Here is a 19,682-nt window from a genome sequence, read left to right on the forward strand (position 1 = left end):
GTTTCTATATTGTCTTTAATTCTATATTAGGTTCAATTTGATAGCAATTGTCGTTCAACATGTGTGCAGTTGCACTACTCTCGTCCGTCTTTTTCTGTCTATAGTTTTACTTGCGCCAACAAGTGCAAATGTTTTCCTTCTATACGTTTTCAGTAAAACGTGACTTTTCAACATCATTACTTACGAATTTTCCATGTTTTTGTAGCTTCAATTTTGCTGGCGGTAGAAATCGTATTTGTATATTTTTTTCCATATTTTCACTGAACTGTATAAATACCTCTGCACTTAAGAAGGCCGGGCATTGTATCGACCGAAACTTTGTGTAAATATCAATCAAATTGTGAAAAGTAGTAAAAATAATACAAAAAAGAATGCAATCGTCACCTTAAAACGTTGGAAATTCATGAATTCCGTTTTGTTTTCTCGTTCCAGCTCGACCAGGTCCTTTGACAATGATCAACATAAACAACACAGTGCCTCACAAAGGAGTCTTGTTGGAGATACGATGTGGAGGCATGGTGGGTAATCCGCCAGGGAACTTTGTGTGGTACCGTCAGCGGCGGGAAGACAGTGACTGGGTTCGAATCCGTGACCGCAATAACCAGACAGACCCTTTCCTAAATACCACCACGTGCCAGTATTATAGAAATAGCACCCTGTATTACATGTTATCGAAAAGTGACATTGATTTGGTAATCAAATGTTCAGTCTCGAATGGAGTTGGAGAAGGTTTTAACGTGGAAGTAACCGGAGAATTTGGAGTTGATGGTAAGTTGTCAAGTTTGGAGCTTTTCACTTATATCATGTTTGATTATAAATTTTGTTTGTGAAAAAGACGAGCTATTTGGTAAATATTCGTATGTTACAAAATGACTGATAATGTGATATCGTTTAGTTTCCAAGCTAATTGAAGCATTCTGATATATATGAGCTACATTGAGAATGTTATAGCTCTTGTAGCGAAATGTGAAGGAGCTTTTATTTTTTTATTTTTCAATTTTTGAACGAAAGTTTTCCCGTTTAATTTAAGAAAATTTTATAATCGAACTAGACATTTTCCTATAATTATTTCACCGTGAAACGAGAGTTTAGAACCTCAAATGACGCCCAAAATCTCTATCTAAAATAGTTTTTTATATTATTGTTTGGATTAAATGTCAATGCTTCATCAAAATGTTCAGATAATGAGTTTTGTTTTTTATTACTTGGTAAAATGGTATCATTATATTTGCCATTTAAGTTTAAGTCTAAATAATGCCCTAGAGTTAATATTTCCCTATAACTAAATCAGAAACCCATGAATGTGCTATTAGTTCGTGTTTCAAATAAAAATGTGAAGATCGACGAAATTCCGAAAACTGATGTTTGTAAACGTCGTTACATGAATGAAGATCGAAAACGAAATGAATTGTTACTTGAAAAACTGGAAAAAATTTCTAAAATAATATGTTTTTTTTTATTTTAACATCTAAAAAACACAGTGGTTTACTAATAGTTTTCGAAAGAATCAAAATAATAAGAATCATATACGTATACACTTATGTGTTCGTGTGTCCGTATCAAAAGAAGCGAGATTGCACCATTATAATTATAAAGTAAAATATTTGTTTATACTGACTTACTGCACAAGATAATATTGCATATGTCTGATATACGAATGATTCAATTGTAAACTACGCAGAGCTACAGGAAAATTTGAGAAAAACCCTTGCTATCAATCACAGCGTACATACAAACATATGTGTGAAAGATGATAACGTACGTACAAACAAATGTGTGAACATTGGAAACATATGTGTGAACATTGGAAACATATGTGTAAATATTAGAAACATATGTGTGAACATTAGAAACATGTGTGTGAACATTAGAAACATGTGTGTGAACTTTAGAAACATATTTGTGAATATTGGAAACATATGTATGAACATTAGAAACATATGTATGAACATTAGAAACATATGTGTGAACATTACAAACATGTGTGTGAATATTACAAACATATGTGTGAACATTAGAAACGTATGTGTGCACATTACAAACATGTGTGTGAACATTAGAAAAATATGGGTGAATATTGGACATATATGTGTGAACATTAGAAACATATGTGTGAACATTAGAAATATGTGTGAATATTGAAAATATATGTGTGAACATTAGAAACATGTGTGTGAAGATTGCAAACATGTGTGTGAACATTAGAAATATGTGTGAAAATTGGAAACATGTGTGTGAACATTAGAAATATGTGTGAACATTAGAAACATGTGTGTGAACATTACAAACATATGTGTGAACATTAGAAACATGTGTGTGAACATTACAAACATGTGTGTGAACATTAGAAATATGTGTGAAAATTGGAAACATGTGTGTGAACATTAGAAATATGTGTTAAAATTAGAAACATGTGTGTGAACATTAGAAACATATGTGTGAACATTAGAAATATGTGTGAATATTGGAAATATGTGTATGAACATTAGAAATATGTGTGTGAACATTAGAAATATGTGTGAACATTAAAAATATGTGTGAATATTGGAAACATGTGTGTGAATATTAGAAACATATGTGTGAACATTAGAAATATGTGTGAAAATTGGAAACATGTGTGTGAACATTAGAAACATATGTGTGAACATTAGAAATATGTGTGAAAATTGGAAACATGTGTGTGAACATTAGAAACATGTGTGTGAACATTAGAAACATATGTGTGAACATTAGAAATATGTGTGAATATTGGAAATATGTGTATGAACATTAGAAATATGTGTGTGAACATTAGAAATATGTGTGTGAACATTAGAAATATGTGTGAACATTAAAAATATGTGTGAATATTGGAAACATGTGTGTGAATATTAGAAACATATGTGTGAATATTAGAAACATATGTGTGAACATTAGAAATATGTGTGAAAATTGGAAACATGTGTGTGAACATTAGAAACATGTGTGTGAACATTAGAAATATGTGTGAATATTAGAAACATATGTGTGAATATATAAAACATGTGTGTGAACATTAGAAACATATGGGTGAACATTACACACATGTGTGTGAACATTGGAAGCATATGTGTGAATACGTCAAACATATGTGTGAACATTAGAAACATGTGTGAACATTACAAACATGTGTGTGAACATTGGAAACATATGTGTGAACATTGGAAACATATGTGTGAACATTAGAAACATATGTGTGAACATTAGAAACATACGTGTGAACATTACAAACATATGTGTGAACATTGGAAACATATGTGTGAACATTGGAAACATATGTGTGAACATTGAAAACATGTGTGTGAACATTAGAAACATGTGTGAACATTGGAAACATATGTGTGAATATTACAAACATATGTGTGAACATTGGAAACATATGTGTGAACATTAGAAACATATGTGTGAACATTACACACATATGTGTGAACATTGGAAACATATGTGTGAACATTAGAAACATATGTGTAAACATTAGAAACATATGTGTGAACATTAGAAACATATGTGTGAACATTGGAAACATATGTGTGAACATTGGAAACATATGTGTGAACATTGGAAACATGTGTGTGAACATTAGAAACATGTGTGAACATTAGAAACATATGTGTGAACATTACAAACATATGTGTGAACATTGGAAACATATATGTGAACATTAAAAACATATGTGTGAACATTACAAACATATGTGTGAACATTGGAAACATATGTGTGAACATTACAAACATGTGTGTGAACATTGGAAGCATATGTGTGAATACGTCAAACATATGTGTGAACATTAGAAACATGTGTGAACAATACAAAAATGTGTGTGAACATTGGAAACATATGTGTGAACATTAGAAACATATGTATGAACATTAGAAACATGTGTGTGAACATTGGAAACATATGTGTGAACATTAGAAACATATGTGTGAACATTAGAAACATATGTGTTAACATTAGAAACATATGTGTGAACATTAGAAACATGTGTGTGAAAATTGGAAACATATGTGTTAACATTGGAAACATATGTGTGAACATTAGAAAAATATGTGTGAACATTGGAAACATATGTGTGAACATTGGAAACATAAGTGTGAACATTGGAAACATATGTGTGAACATTAGAAACATATGTGTGAACAATACAAACATATGTGTTAACATTAGAAACATATGTGTGAACATTAGAAACATATGTTTGAACATTGGAAACATATGTGTGAAAATTAGAAACATATGTGTGAACATTAGAAACATATGTGTGAATATTGGAAACATATGTGTTAACATTAGAAACATATGTGGGAACATTAGAAACATATGTGTGAACATTAGAAAAATATGTGTGAACATTGGAAACATATGTGTGAAAATTAGAAACATATGTGTGAACATTAGAAACATATGTGTTAACATTAGAAACATATGTGTGAACATTGGAAACATATGTGTGAACATTAGAAACATATGTGTGAACATTAGAAACATATGTGTGAACATTAGAAACATATGTGTGAACATTAGAAACATATGTGTGAAAATTAGAAACATATGTGTGAACATTGGAAACATATGTATGAACATTAGAAACATATGTGTGAACATTAGAAACATATGTGTTTACATTAGAAACATATGTGTGAACATTGGAAACATATTTGTGAACATTAGAAACATATGTGTGAACATTAGAAACATATGTGTGAACATTAGAAACATATGGGTGAACATTGAAAACATATGTGTGAACATTAGAAACATGTGTGTGAACATTAGAAACATATGTGTGAACATTGGAAACTAGTGTGTGAACATTACAAACATATGTGTTTACATTAGAAACATATGTGTGAAAATTGGAAACATATGTGTTAACATTGGAAACATGTGTGTGAACATTAGAAACATATATGTGAACATTACAAACATATGTGTGAACATTACAAACATGTGTGTGAACATTGGAAACATATGTGTGAACATTAGAAACATATGTGTGAACATTGGAAACTTATGTGTGAACATTACAAACATATGTGTTAACATTAGAAACATATGTGTGAAAATTGGAAACATATGTGTTAACATTGGAAACATGTGTGTGAACATTGGAAACATGTGTGTGAACATTAGAAACATATGTGTGAACATTAGAAACATGTGTGTGAACATTGGAAACATATGTGTGAACATTAGAAACATATGTGTTAACATTAGAAACATATGTGTTAACATTAGAAACATATGTGTGAACATTAGAAACATGTGTGTGAAAATTGGAAACATATGTGTTAACATTGGAAACATATGTGTGAACATTAGAAAAATATGTGTGAACATTGGAAACATATGTGTGAACATTGGAAACATATGTGTGAACATTGGAAACATATGTGTGAACATTAGAAACATATGTGTGAACATTACAAACATAAGTGTTAACATTAGAAACATATGTGTGAACATTAGAAACATATGTTTGAACATTGGAAACATATGTGTGAAAATTAGAAACATATGTGTGAACATTAGAAACATATGTGTGAATATTGGAAACATATGTGTGAACATTGGAAACATATGCGGGAACATTAGAAACATATGTGTGAACATTAGAAACATACGTGTGAACATTGGAAACATATGTGTGAAAATTAGAAACATATGTGTGAACATTAGAAACATATGTGTTAACATTAGAAACATATGTGTGAAAATTGGAAACATATGTGTGAAAATTAGAAACATATGTGTGAACATTAGAAACATATGTGTGAACATTAGAAACATATGTGTGAACATTAGAAACATATGTGTGAAAATTAGAAACATATGTGTGAACATTGGAAACATATGTATGAACATTAGAAACATATGTGTGAACATTAGAAACATATGTGTTAACATTAGAAACATATGTGTGAACATTGGAAACATATGTTTGAACATTAGAAACATATGTGTGAACATTAGAAACATATGTGTGAACATTAGAAACATATGGGTGAACATTGAAAACATATGTGTGAACATTAGAAACATGTGTGTGAACATTAGAAACATATGTGTGAACATTGGAAACTTATGTGTGAACATTACAAACATATGTGTTAACATTAGAAACATATGTGTGAAAATTGGAAACATATGTGTTAACATTGGAAACATGTGTGTGAACATTAGAAACATATATGTGAACATTACAAACATATGTGTGAACATTACAAACATGTGTGTGAACATTGGAAACATATGTGTGAACATTAGAAACATATGTGTGAACATTAGAAACTTATGTGTGAACATTACAAACATATGTGTTAACATTAGAAACATATGTGTGAAAATTGGAAACATATGTGTTAACATTGGAAACATGTGTGTGAACATTGGAAACATGTGTGTGAACATTAGAAACATATGTGTGAACATTAGAAACATGTGTGTGAACATTGGAAACATATGTGTGAACATTAGAAACATATGTGTGAACATTAGAAACATATGTGTGAACATTAGAAACATATGTGTGAACATTAGAAACATATGTGTGAAAATTGGAAACATATGTGTTAACATTGGAAACATATGTGTGAACATTAGAAACATATGTGTGAACATTGGAAACTGATGTGTGAACATTACAAACATATGTGTTAACATTACAAACATGTGTGTGAACATTGGAAACATATGTTTGAACATTGGAAACATGTGTGTGAACATTAGAACATGTGTGTGAACATTACAAACATGTGTGAGCATTGGAAACATATATAAAAACACTGGGATAATGTATGTGCCGACTTAGATTTGTAAAAAGTGACAACGTACGTGCAACCTTTGATGTCTGTCAAAATATTTCCCGTATGTATTAACATAAATGAGTGTAAGAAGAAGAATACCATACGTATATGCAAGTGATGGTAAAGCTAATACAAATAAAACTTGAAAGTAATAATGTCATACAACTATCAAAAGTCAGTGAAACATAATGAGGTGCATATAAATATTAATGTGTGTGACAAAGCAATAATACGAACATAAATTTGTTTCAAATGTGATAACGTACGTACAAATGTATGGAAGTGAACGGTAATTACTAATGTACGCTTACAAATGTATATGAGAGATGATGATGCATGTAAGAACATGAATATATTTGAAATGTTTTCACGTATATACGATCAAAATTGTGTGTGAAAGCACACAAAAAATAAATGCGGAAGGTGATAAACTAATCACTATCATAAAAATAAACGTGCATACGATCAGAAATATACATGCTAAGTAATACCGTACGTCAAAAAGCAAATATATGCGTACTTAAATAACTTACGTACTAAAAGAAATGCGTGTGAGAATTGATAACCTATGTAAAATCAGAAATGCTTGTGATAGGTGATAACGTACCGCCACAATAATTTTTGGGAAAGCTGATAACATACGTGTGTGTAAGTACATGCAATCATGTGAAAACAAAGAAACGTACTTACCAACATAAATGTGTAAAATGTGATAATGCATGTGAAAAATTAAATGTGTGTGAAAAATGATAACTTAAACACAAAAAGTTAGTGTATATAAGATGATAACGAACGTACATACATATATGACTATGAAACGTATGTATAAGTATGTATGGAAGATCATGACGTTTATGCAACCAGGTTTATACAACGTACGTACAAGCATAAAGTTTTGAAATGTAATATATATATATATATATATATATATATATATATATATATATATATATATATATATATATATATATATAGTTTTCACAAAATCAAGGCAACAAAGATCGGATTGATAGCAACAAATTGTGTATTTTCATTATTCGTTACAATCGCTTCATGATACTTCGAAAAATTCAAACCTTTTATCGTTGGAAAATATTCACAACAACGGCCTCTCTTCAGACGTTAAGAAAACACTATTTAATGAACAATATGGCATCCATTTTTCTTTTAAGGAAAACCATACTCTGTAATAAAATGTTACCTACATTTATTCCTTCCGATTTTTTTTCTGTTTTCAGTTTGTTATGGATTTTTTTATAAATCTTCCTATTTTCTTATATCTGTTTTTAAATATTTCAATAGATTGTTCATCTATCCTTGCAACCAATTTCTTGTGTTATCTTAATTTAGGTTATTATTTTTCTCTTTATTATTTTTTAAAATAATTTTTTTATTCATTTTTTAAAGCACTTTACTAATCTTCCTAACTTCAGACTTGATATTCTATGTTCCTACTGTAATTTACTGATTCTATGTTTGTTTCCTATCCAGTGTTTATGTTGACGATTCTTCAATTATGTCTGCATACTTATTTGTGTAATTTAATAAAATGGCGTGTAGTTTTAGTTTATTCACGGGAGAAAACAAATTGAGAGTGCTATTTTCACTCAATGCTTGCTAAGTCTGTGTTTTAAATTTTGAATTTATATTTTTTTCCATTTGTTTTTCGTCGTTTCAACTGTTTAAATTTACAGTTCGTTGTAAATTTCGACGTTGTAAGGAAGGTAACTCTACTTGTAAAATTTTGTGTAAAATGTGTGTGTGTGTGTGTGTGTGTGTGAGTACATATGTTTAATAACGTATGTTGAGAAAGACTTTAGCAAGGGTTAAACTCACATTTATTTTTCGGAAAGGAAACACAAACAGAGGAGAAATACTTAATCCGCGGAGTTTCGAAGAAATACTTTCCTTCCTGCGGAGAGGAAGAGTTAACTAAATGCATAAAGAAATTTTGCCTGTAAAATATTTCAAGAAACTAAGTGTGTAAAGATTCGTGAAAGTGAGATGTAGAATAATGAAACAGATAGAGTGTGTAAAAAAAATTAGTTTCACGTAAAAGTGTGTTCCCATGGTTGTTGAGCCCAAAATCGGGTGAATCCGATGAAATGATGAAAATAAAATATCCATGTTTATAACAGTCCGAGTGCATGTTGTTGGGGATTATAAATGGTCAAAAGAATAAATATCTTAGTGAATAGGCATAGATGAAGAGTTCTGTCTGTGAGGTTATTCGAAAAGAAAGCGATTTGAAGAATAAGTGTAGAAAGTTTTCACGTGGGGGATTGAATTCATTCAAAGGTGAGAGGGAGCAGTAGTCAATACTTTACGTATTCACCCGTCAAGTTCTAAATTTCTTGCGGTATTTGAGTAGACTTGCACTTTCAGTCAACCATAGAAAAAGTAGTTGCAGAGTGTTGTCAGGATTTCAGGCCTGCCATTCATGCGAACCGCGACGACTTCTATCTTCCAGTTAATTGGGCATTCAGCCATTCACGAACATGAATAGAAAAGTGTGTAGGTCATTATGTTAAAAGATTAAATTTAATAAAGTATTAGTGATTACGACAATATTGAAGATTTGCTTTTGATGCATTACGGAACCCCTTAAGAAAGGCGAATGCGTGATGGTCTGACTACCAAAGCACAAGGGTTTCTTGTGAAATTAGTTGATGCGATCACTGGTCGACTTGAAAATGAAGACGCCTCTATTGAACGTTAAACAAGGTTCATGTACTATACTTTTTTCTCATATTTATAAATTGTATTTCTTTTATTTTAAAAATAAACTACATGTATTTTCAAAAAAAGGAGTTACTTTTCAATCATCCTATATATAGGGCAACGGTTAGAAGCTCAGACTGCCGTTAAGGCGATCGGGTTTCGATCCTGGCTAGAAGTAGTTGCTTGTCTAGCCGCAGTGATGAGCAGTGAAACAGCGAAACAGTACTATAATGCTCCCTATCTTAGGTTGAACATATTGGGAAGTGATATACAAATTAACATTAGTGTATGAAGCTATGCTCTTTGTGTAAACAAATTGAGTTTAGGTATTTGGACGATATAAAAACATTGGTAATTCACTGCCCGCATAGCAGCAGCCATATAGCGCAACGGTTAAGACCTTCGGCTGTCGTTTGGTCGATCGAGTTTCGATCCTGGCTTGATGAGCTGAAATATATATAAATATATATATATATATATATATCTATATATGTATATATATTATCCGTATATTTGTACATATATAAGAAAGAAAGAAATGTTGTATCAGCCGGATGTAGACAGACTGGTCAGTGCGATATATAGATTCGAGAATTGAAAATCATTGTTTTTATTTTGCTTTGTTTATCCAAAGTTTCATAAAAATAACTAGAAAAATAGAGACTTTTCGTCTTTTACTATATGTTGAGAAAGCTTTTGTTCCCAGTGGCGAGGAACGGCGGGAGCAAGCAAATCAAGGAAAGCCTAAATATACGAGAATGAGATAAAAACAAAAGTATGTTCGGTTTTATTGTAATGAACACAATATCCCGTTCATAGACGTCTTTTCTCGTGTAAGAACAATTTTATAAACCTCATAAGTGTTGATGTGCTGTAACTGTGAACTGATCAATTAATTCATGAACGCTTATATGTATACACGTCAGTACACAACAGAAATGTTCAATTAATAATCAATAATAATTGATAACACAAACCTGCAACAAACTCACAATATTTATAAAATATTAACCCATAAATGCTCAAAATCTTATTTAGTGAAACGACTGTGAAAATGTGAATTGATTTTTACAGAATATAATTTATCAAACAATTATTTAAGCAGTTTTACTTAAAGAAGAATAAGAAGGCACTTAATGATGTTCATTTAATAGAAACGACAAAATAACAAATAATGTATAAAACTAAACTGAACATGCCAAAATGTATTTTATACATAAAGAAAGAAAGCAAATCACCATCTCGAAGCCCATCAGCTGCCTTTGACTGCTTTCAATTCTCACATCTGTTTTTTGAACTTTTTTTAGAAAAGTTAACTTTGTTCGCTGCAGGCTTTGAAAAGTCTATTTGGGGAAGCGTATATACGCATTAGTTGAGTCGATAATGTGGCTGTTAGCATTTTCTCGTTTGAAACCAAACAAACGGCCTTTTGTGTAATTTTTCTTACAAATCGCATCCTAGTGCTCTTAGGAACATCTGATAAAAATCTCGCAGCTGAAACATCTTACGGGGTGTGTGTGATTCGTCCAGGCGATACCATCTAATAATATTTCGAGTTCAAATCTAAGCGTTGCTCCCCCCTATTATATATAAATAGATTTAGATAATAGACTAATTTATAATATGCAGTTAAGTGTTGAAGTATTCATTATGCTTCAGCATTAAATATCGCAAAAAGGATGACTTCATCGCAAAATATTAAAACTAAGAAACTCAAATTAGGTGTGTAGGTTTCCAATTGCAGTCGGAAAGAATGTTGTCATTTCGTCACTATAAATATCGTAACTAATCCTTTTTTCACCTTTGTATAACAGATAGATGAATGTGTATAAATGTATAATCGAACAGATGTAAGAAATATTTACTGTTCCATTTGTCTGATATATGAGCAAACAAACGTAATAAATTTCAATAAACTCGGAATTCAAAACTGGTATAAGTGAACGTTGAAATTCACAGAAAATCAAAATTACGTCCAAACAAATCATTTCACGAAGAATCATGATATGTACAGATTAGGCGTATCTTTAAAGAGACAGATTGAATAGAATAAAATTATTATTATGCATTATATGAGGCTAATCATCTTTTGATTTAATTACGATTACGTCATTTTTTTATCGAAAATATTATTAGTGTTACTACACTTGTTTTTATATTCATTTCGTAATAGTCTATATTTTTTCCAACAGCCCGGAAAGCAAGCTTCATTAAGGCATTTGTTGTAGAGTTTGGAGAGAACTGGAGCTACTTCGTCTGAGCACGTTTTTAATAGCACAGCTGGTATGAGATCAGGTCCACATGCTTTTTAAGTGTCAAGGTTTTATATGATAGCGTGTACCTGAGCAGGGGTGATTTTTAGATCGTCTAGCGTGGCGTCTGTCTGCAAAGGAAAGTCAGGCAGGTGGTGGTTTGAAGGGTTCAGTATGGAGTTTGATGCAAACCGGCTGGCCAGCATATTAGTCTTATCGGTTGCTGATCAAACAACCTCATGATTGTTGGTTAGTGGTGGAATTGTTGATTGTCCATTATTTACTACACTGTTGTAGATTTTTCAGAAGTCACGAGTTCCTAATTTTTGTGTTTCGATGCGTTTTTTAGTGGTTTCAGTAAATTCTCTTTTAGCTGTCGCTATTTCCTTCTTAACGTTATTTCTAGCTTCTATATACTTCTGTCTGTTTGAACTGGACTTATGTCGGTTAAATCTGCGATATACATGCTGCCTTTGAGCAATAGCAGTTGTGCAAGTCGAAGTAAACCATTGGGGAGAGTGGGGCTTGCTATAAAATTTCCGCATGGGAACATGTGCTTCACTTGCTGTTTTGAACCATTCAGTTGTCCTATTTGCGCACTGTTCAGCAGGTAGAGCAAAAATATTTCCTCGTGGGGCATCTCTGATAAGACCTCTGATGGCTTCCCAGTTAGCCTTTTTTATAATATCTCGTTGTTTTGGGCACTGGCTCTTCAGTTTTCGGTCTAGAGTTTAGTGCGGTTTCGGCCATTATCACTGCATGATCAGCGTTACCGAGTGGGCTGTCAGCATTTGTAATACAATCCTCGGGAACTGTGGTCAGAAACAGATCTAGAAGCGATGCCTGTTATTCTTGCTGGTTAGGGAAACGGGTTGGAAACGTAACTATTTGTGATAGGGAGTGAGATATAGCGGAGCTACGTGTTGTGCTGCCCGCTGCATCTGTGTGAGTAGAGAATCCAAGCCAGTTTTTGTGGTGAACATTAAGTCACCAAATACATGTACTTGTGCGCTAGTGTCGAGGGAGAGTGCTGTGGCTATGCTGTCAGAGACTTTGTTTATTATGTTGCAGTCCTGGGCTGAGGGAGAGCGGTACAGGAAATAAAGTAGCTAATGTTATGTTTTATGTTTAGTCTAAAGCACATAAAGGCTTGATCGTCCGTTTCTAGTTTGTTTCTCTAGTCAGGGGGAGGGTGTTACGAATGTAGACTCCAAGTCTGTCAGATTCCTTACGGCAGAGAGGGAGATTGCCAGGCATGTTAAAGTAGATAGAGGGGATGGAAGAGTGTAGGTTAGTCTAACTTAGTGCTAAGATATCCGGGGTATTTCTTAGGAGAAAAGCTTCAACATCAGCTTAATTAGTTCTAAGCCCACGGATGTTAGTGAATGCAAGCCTCAAGGGAGAAGGCAAATTGGATTTGTTTGTCCCTAGGCCTGGTTTATTTTAATTTATTTATTGCACTGTCATCATGTCTTTAAAGAGTTTCAGTTAGGTCAGGGGGAGCTGAACAAGAGGTTATGCAGGGTATAAGACATACAACACAAGTAAACCATTAGCTGACCTTTCTTCAACTAGTACTATGGCCTCAGGAAAGCCCATCGGGAATGAGTGCAGGGTCTCTTTTCATGCGCGACATGGCACTACAAACATCCCGATATTATACAACTGTTGATGGAGCAGGCGCTCTAATCGCTACCAAAGAGTTAGATCACCTGTACTACCAGTCGGGAACAGAAGCCAGGAACTGTCAATCCGGTACCCTCAACCCATCAGAAGAAGGTCATCCTAATATATCAGTAAAGTTCGAAAAATAAATAAATGTGTATTAATGTAAAGCAATAATACACATTTAGATGTTATAATTCAGACATACGCGCACGCACACGCGCACGCGCACACACACATATATATATGCATATATATATACGCAGACAACGCAACTAGTATATATATATATATATATATATATATATATATATATATATATATATAGTAGATTCCTTAAATCTTTACGGACTATTGAAGCCCACTGTGAATGTGCGTGGAATTTTTGAGGCAAGAGTTGCATACTCTCCAACCACACTCCTCCTGAGTGGACGTTGTAAAATACAACTCACAAATCGAGGTGAAGGACGACTAACAACAATGCCAAGATAAGTGATAAGATATACAGCATAATCATGTTTTTTACTGAACTCAATCTAATAATCGACAATATCACGGTAGAAATGTATAGAAAAGTTCGTCTTCCTCTGTAGAATCACGTGTGTTACGCTACGGTTGTCGAGAGGAAGTTTTAATGAGTAGATGGTTACACAGTTTTTGAAGAAACTTATATTTTTTTAGTTTAAATGAAAAGAATTGAAATTGAACCTAAATTTTACATTTCTTGCGACTAAAAGTTTTTTTTTCTAAAATGTATAATTATCGGTTTATTGGGTTCAGAGTTGTATACACAATATATATATATATATATATATATATATATATATATATATATATATATATATATATATACATATATATGTATATATATAGAGAGAGAGAGAAAGAGAGAGAGAGAAACTTATATAACGTTTTCTTATAAAGCTACATATATGCATAGTTGAACCACTTGCTTTTTGCCTACCCTAGCCTAGCATTTACATTGATAATGTTCCTTCAAAATAAAACCGAACAAACAAACTAAGCATTAGTTTCTATTCGAATGCACTTTTTGTTCCGATTTCACAGATAAAATTTAATTTTTATTTTTGCCAAAAGGGAAAAGAGATAATAATGAAATTGACCATCAAAGAAATTGCAACCAAATTTTAAGAAGATAAAATCTTGCCATACACTTGCATTAAATAAAAAGTACAAAAAAAATCCTGCGAATCAAAATATTCCAATCTAAAGCCTGGTTTTTGGTAGCTGTTGCTCTTTCATTATTCCGTTTTCTTTTGTCCATGTAAAATCGGATTATCTTTTTTTCAATGGTTTCGTTTTTTTGTGTGAATAAATTTGAATTCAATTTCAGTTTTTCGATTATTCGCTTTTCATTCGTAAGATTTCCTTCTGAATCAAAAGCAACTGACGCTGTTTCTGCTTTCCTTGTTATTTTTAACTCACCACTCCGTTCTTTCGCACGATTTAAAAGAATACTATTCGTTGAATTCAAGATATCAACCACGTCTTTCTGAATTATGCCAGAAAACCGACTTCTCATCCATTTTGAAATAGAAAAGCGGTCATCATTTCCCTTTTAAAAATTCCTCCTTCTTTAATGTACGCACCCTTATTCACAAAGTTAGAGTTTGTTTTTTAAAGTTTATTCATTTCATTCTTGCTTTTAAATTATTACTTTTTTCAATTTGCTGCATTATGTTAATGAATTTATGTTAATGAATTAATGTTAATGGATTAATGTTAATGAATTTATGTTGATGAATTTATGTTAATGACTTTATGTTAATGAATTTGAGTTAATTAATTTATGTTAATGAATTTGAGTTAATGAATTTGTGTTAATGAATTTGTGTTAATGAATTTTGTTAATGAATTTATGTTAATGAATTTGTGTTAATGGATTTGTGTTAATGAATTTGTTCTTATACTATCGGTTTTCCACCAGTTCTCTCTATATTTTATCAATTTTTAAAAGAAATATCCATTTGAATCTTCGCCAGATGGTCCACGAAAGCGCTGACTACTTATATGCATCCGCGATGCGCCCCGTCAATTGCAGAAGCAGCAACAGCAGCATCAGTATTAGTAGTGGTAGTAATAATTGTAGTAGCAGGAGGAGTATTGACTAGATTTTTCTGATTCTATCATTCTCTCTTTGTGTAGCAATAGTGTGAGAAATTCCACATACAACCGCCATCTTTTTTAGGCCGGCCATACATCTCTAGTAGCCGGCTTGTGATTGGTTTAAATTTGAATGTGTCAGGTGATTTGATTGGCGCCTTTTTTGTACTCATGCGTTTATTTTTCAGTCTAAGTAAAAACACAGAACGGGATAGATTCAAACAACAGCGGTTCTCTCTCTAGGGAGCCAGGACAATTCCTTCATTGACACCAAACAGTTGGTGAACGAAGGACACATCTCTACAAGCAAAGACAACTTTTTTGCTGAACCTATACAAATCAAGGAGGGCATTCTACTATCGTTTGGCATATTATTATCCAAATAATGATCTTATTTCATTTTTCTTGAGTTCCAAGAAGCTTACATTGTGCCTGATTATATGCGCCATCATTCCCGCCGTGTTCTCCATGATCATCATGGATCCTTCCAAAGGAACAACGAACTAACATTCCAACAATAAGAATTCGAACTAAAAGCTCTATGCGTATGGTAGCAAACCGCTGTGGTTTGAGTCTATCCCGTTCCGTGTTTTTTTCTTAGACTGAAAAATAAACGTGTGAATACAAAAAGGCGCCAAGTCAAATCACCTGACACATTCAAATGTAAACCAATCACATACAGGCTACTAGAGCTGTATGGCCGGCCTAAAAGAAAGATGGAACAACGAACTAACATTCCAACAATAGGAAGTCATACTAAAGGCTCCATGCGTATGAGGGCAAATCGGGCCACCATTTTGAAAAAGGACTATACCAGAACCAAAGAACTTTCATTGCTGTTACATTGTGAATAAATTTTGAGTTTAAAAGTATGGATTTTGTTTGTGGAATTCATTTGCTACTGCAGGGAGGAAATTGAGTGTGTAGAAAATAAATTTCTTACAATAGTTCTAATTTTTTACAGCTTGTCCAGAGTATAACAATAATACAAACACGAATTTTAGCATTAGATTTTAATATATATTTAAGACATCACGGTATAAGCATTATATAGTATTTATACCAGTATTAGTCTCCACTTCACCGTCCGTTGTTGAGGCGAATGTATGAAACTTCCGAAAATACACCTGCTTTAGAAATCCAAAAGCACTCTTGTCTGTATTGCCTTTATTTACGACTGTTCTATAGATCGATTTCCTTCGAATTGACTTGAATAACAGACAGAAAAACGTATGTTTGACAAGCGAACACGTAATGTGAAAGAACGGGGCACGTGCTGACCATTCGTGAAGATTAGCGATAGCTAATTAATGGCCGTATTAAGATGTCGCCATTGGCAAATTTATCTGCACGTTCAGCGTTGAAAATGCAATTGCAGACTGAAACGCGACAGACTGAGAAAATCAATGTTAAAAATGTGGCACACATATCGACATACATTATACGTTAATAGAATGTTTGAACGCATCGAAAATTTGTTGCGTCCATTCTATTTGTCTGTTTAACGTTGGAAATATTATTTTAAACTAAGGCAGGAGACATTTGCTTTCTTTTGCGTAATTATGGTTATGCCAGCCCAACAAGGGAGATAACTGTTGGCATCTCTATGGATACAAACAATATACTGAGTTCCCCTTTTTATACAGTTCTCGCAGCGACTGATTTTAATTTTCCAGGTCACATGACAAAACTTACCAAACAACTATCAATTTCTCATATAAAGTTATAGTCGATCCATATGCCGTTTCTGCGCATCGGACAGTATAATACATGCACAAGTATCTGATTTATGTTGCTAACCTTAAGATGTTTATTACGGCTGCGTAATCTGCAACCTTTCAAATTCACAATAAACCAATTAAAGTGGACCGGTTTGTTTCAATGCCATGTAAACTGCAGACGATATAATAAGGTTTTATTAAATCAATACGTAAAAGTTCGTTCTCCCACATTTGTTGATGCAATGTATTAACTCAAAATGTTGAAAATGAGAATATATTTCATCTGTTACGTAGTACCCCGATTAACGCCGCTGGTTGAATATAATTTTGCACATATACTTTTCTTTACATCTTTTCTGTTCGTTTTTTATAGTTTCATTTGTTAAACATTTTTTCACTTTTCGTTTGGACTTACAAGAAAACATTTTCTTTACTTTTCATTCTTTTTGTTTTAAGTTTGCAACAAACGTTCTCCAATTTTTATTCAAATAAAATAAGTAAAAATAAACTCACTTATTACGAAAACGAAATTAACAAGATAAAATATAAGAAACAATGCACCTTCTTTTGTTTTTTTTGTATTTACTATGTTCTATTTATTTTACTACCTGGCGGGCCGGAATATCCCGGTTGTAAAATACCCTTAAAAATGATATTTTGATTAATGAGTGTGTAGTAATATATTGGGGCCAATATATAATAATGATTACTTTTTTTTTAATGACACGTGCGCCACCACCAAGAATAGAGACCAAAACGTTTAGCTTACGATTTTTTCCTCTGACGTTAATGCCTGAGCTATAAAGACATGTTTGTGAAAGGCTAAAAATTAAAACAACGGGCAATAGCTATTACGGTACGAATGCAAATTGCTAATGCCGTCTTTTGACCTCCACCTGGCAAATTCCATTTTGTTTAATTTTCCAACTTATGCAGTGATAAAACCCAAATATAAAGTTTAGCATAGGTTCGAATACCGTATATATTAAGCTTGATCTCCGTAGACAAAAAACTGACAGGAGTTTGGTAGGCAATTTTTAAAACAAATATTTTATACGTATTCATAAATATATACAGAAATACTTTCACGCAAATATTACGCAAGTATAAATCATGTAGAATATTTGCATTAATATAATTACACGTAATAGTTAACTGAAAATGATCATTCCGTAAGAAAACTAAAAAAAACTAATAGAAAATTAATTAAAATGAATGTTTAAAAAATGCAAATTAGTTAGATCTTTTTACATCTGTAATCTTTTTACATCTGTAATCTTTTTACATCTGTAATCTTTTTACATCTGTGAATACCATTTCACGACCTATATTTTTCTTTTTGCAGCACATATTTTCACTTTCATTTTTTTCATTATTTTAGTTATGAATCAGTTTTAGCATTACGTAGTCTATAATACATGTAATAAAGAAAAGTTGTACGTTTTGTTGTGTGTTTGTCTTCAACAATACAAGATAAATGTACACTACACCATCGGATTTCACATGTTCTTGATGTGGTTATGACAAAAGAATTGTTTTAATAGCCACCTTACTTTGGGATCCCCTCTAGCTTGATCAACGCATTATTTATCAGCAGTCTCCATAGGGATAGGAAACTAACTGAGAAGAGAGGTGTATCCAAACTATGAAACGACTGATGAATTAAAAGTACAGGTTTTTATTTTTATTTTTTTATTTTTTTTATTTCCCCGGAGAACGCCGGGTATTCCTGATAGTGATCATATAAAAATATTTTTATGTTAGTGTGTTATCAAACAGTTACAGTGAGAGAACATTGGCTAAATATGGATATATTAATTTTTGTTATCGTTTTAATGCCTCAAAGCATTACACATCTAGAAAACTGATACGGCACAAAGATAAAATACGCAAGGAATTCTTTAAAACGATGATTCACTAGAAACTTACCGAAAGGGCGTGATTTCTTTAATGATAGCGTGCAATTTTCGGCAGTGTTACAACATTACTTAAGTGATTTCAATATTTCGAAAATGATGTCGACACATCATGTTCCTTAAATAAACTGGACTCAAAACAGTTTAAAAGAATATAAAAAAAAACAATCGAATAATAAATATTCGAATGGTTGCAAGACGTTTTCGATCAGTATATTTCCTGAATTAACTCACTACGTTTTTCAGTTATCAAGTTTTTAGAAAATTACTTTCATCCGCCCAATTCTCATCATTCAATATCCTATATGTTCGTCTATGTATCTATAATCTGTACTTAAAAAGAAATACATGAATATTGGTTGAGAGAAGAGTAAAAGTGTTAAGGATATATAATAACTAAATTGATTTGTCAGTGGCCTGAGGAAATCAGAAGACTGAAATAATTTTCCTTTTTGTATA

General features: G+C 32.3%; 1 protein-coding gene across 8 annotated transcripts in view; it reads left to right on the forward strand.

Annotated features, from left to right (window-relative positions):
- Window positions 1-19,682, forward strand: part of LOC145287828 (uncharacterized) — a 1,009,440-nt gene that overhangs the window by 727,909 nt on the left and 261,849 nt on the right. For all 8 annotated transcript variants that reach the window (XR_013869202.1, XR_013869203.1, XM_080135695.1 and 5 more), the window contains one exon: window positions 433-768. Coding sequence is in view for 6 of the 8 variants with exons in the window: in XM_080135695.1 (XP_079991821.1) it covers window positions 433-768 (336 nt within the window). In the remaining 2 variants the exon portion in view is untranslated. The remainder of the gene's footprint in view (window positions 1-432; window positions 769-19,682) is intronic.

This window comes from Euprymna scolopes, chromosome 11 (assembly GCF_053919585.1).
Source record: "Euprymna scolopes isolate OS-2025 chromosome 11, ASM5391958v1, whole genome shotgun sequence".
Classification (NCBI taxonomy): Eukaryota; Metazoa; Mollusca; class Cephalopoda; order Sepiida; family Sepiolidae; genus Euprymna; species Euprymna scolopes.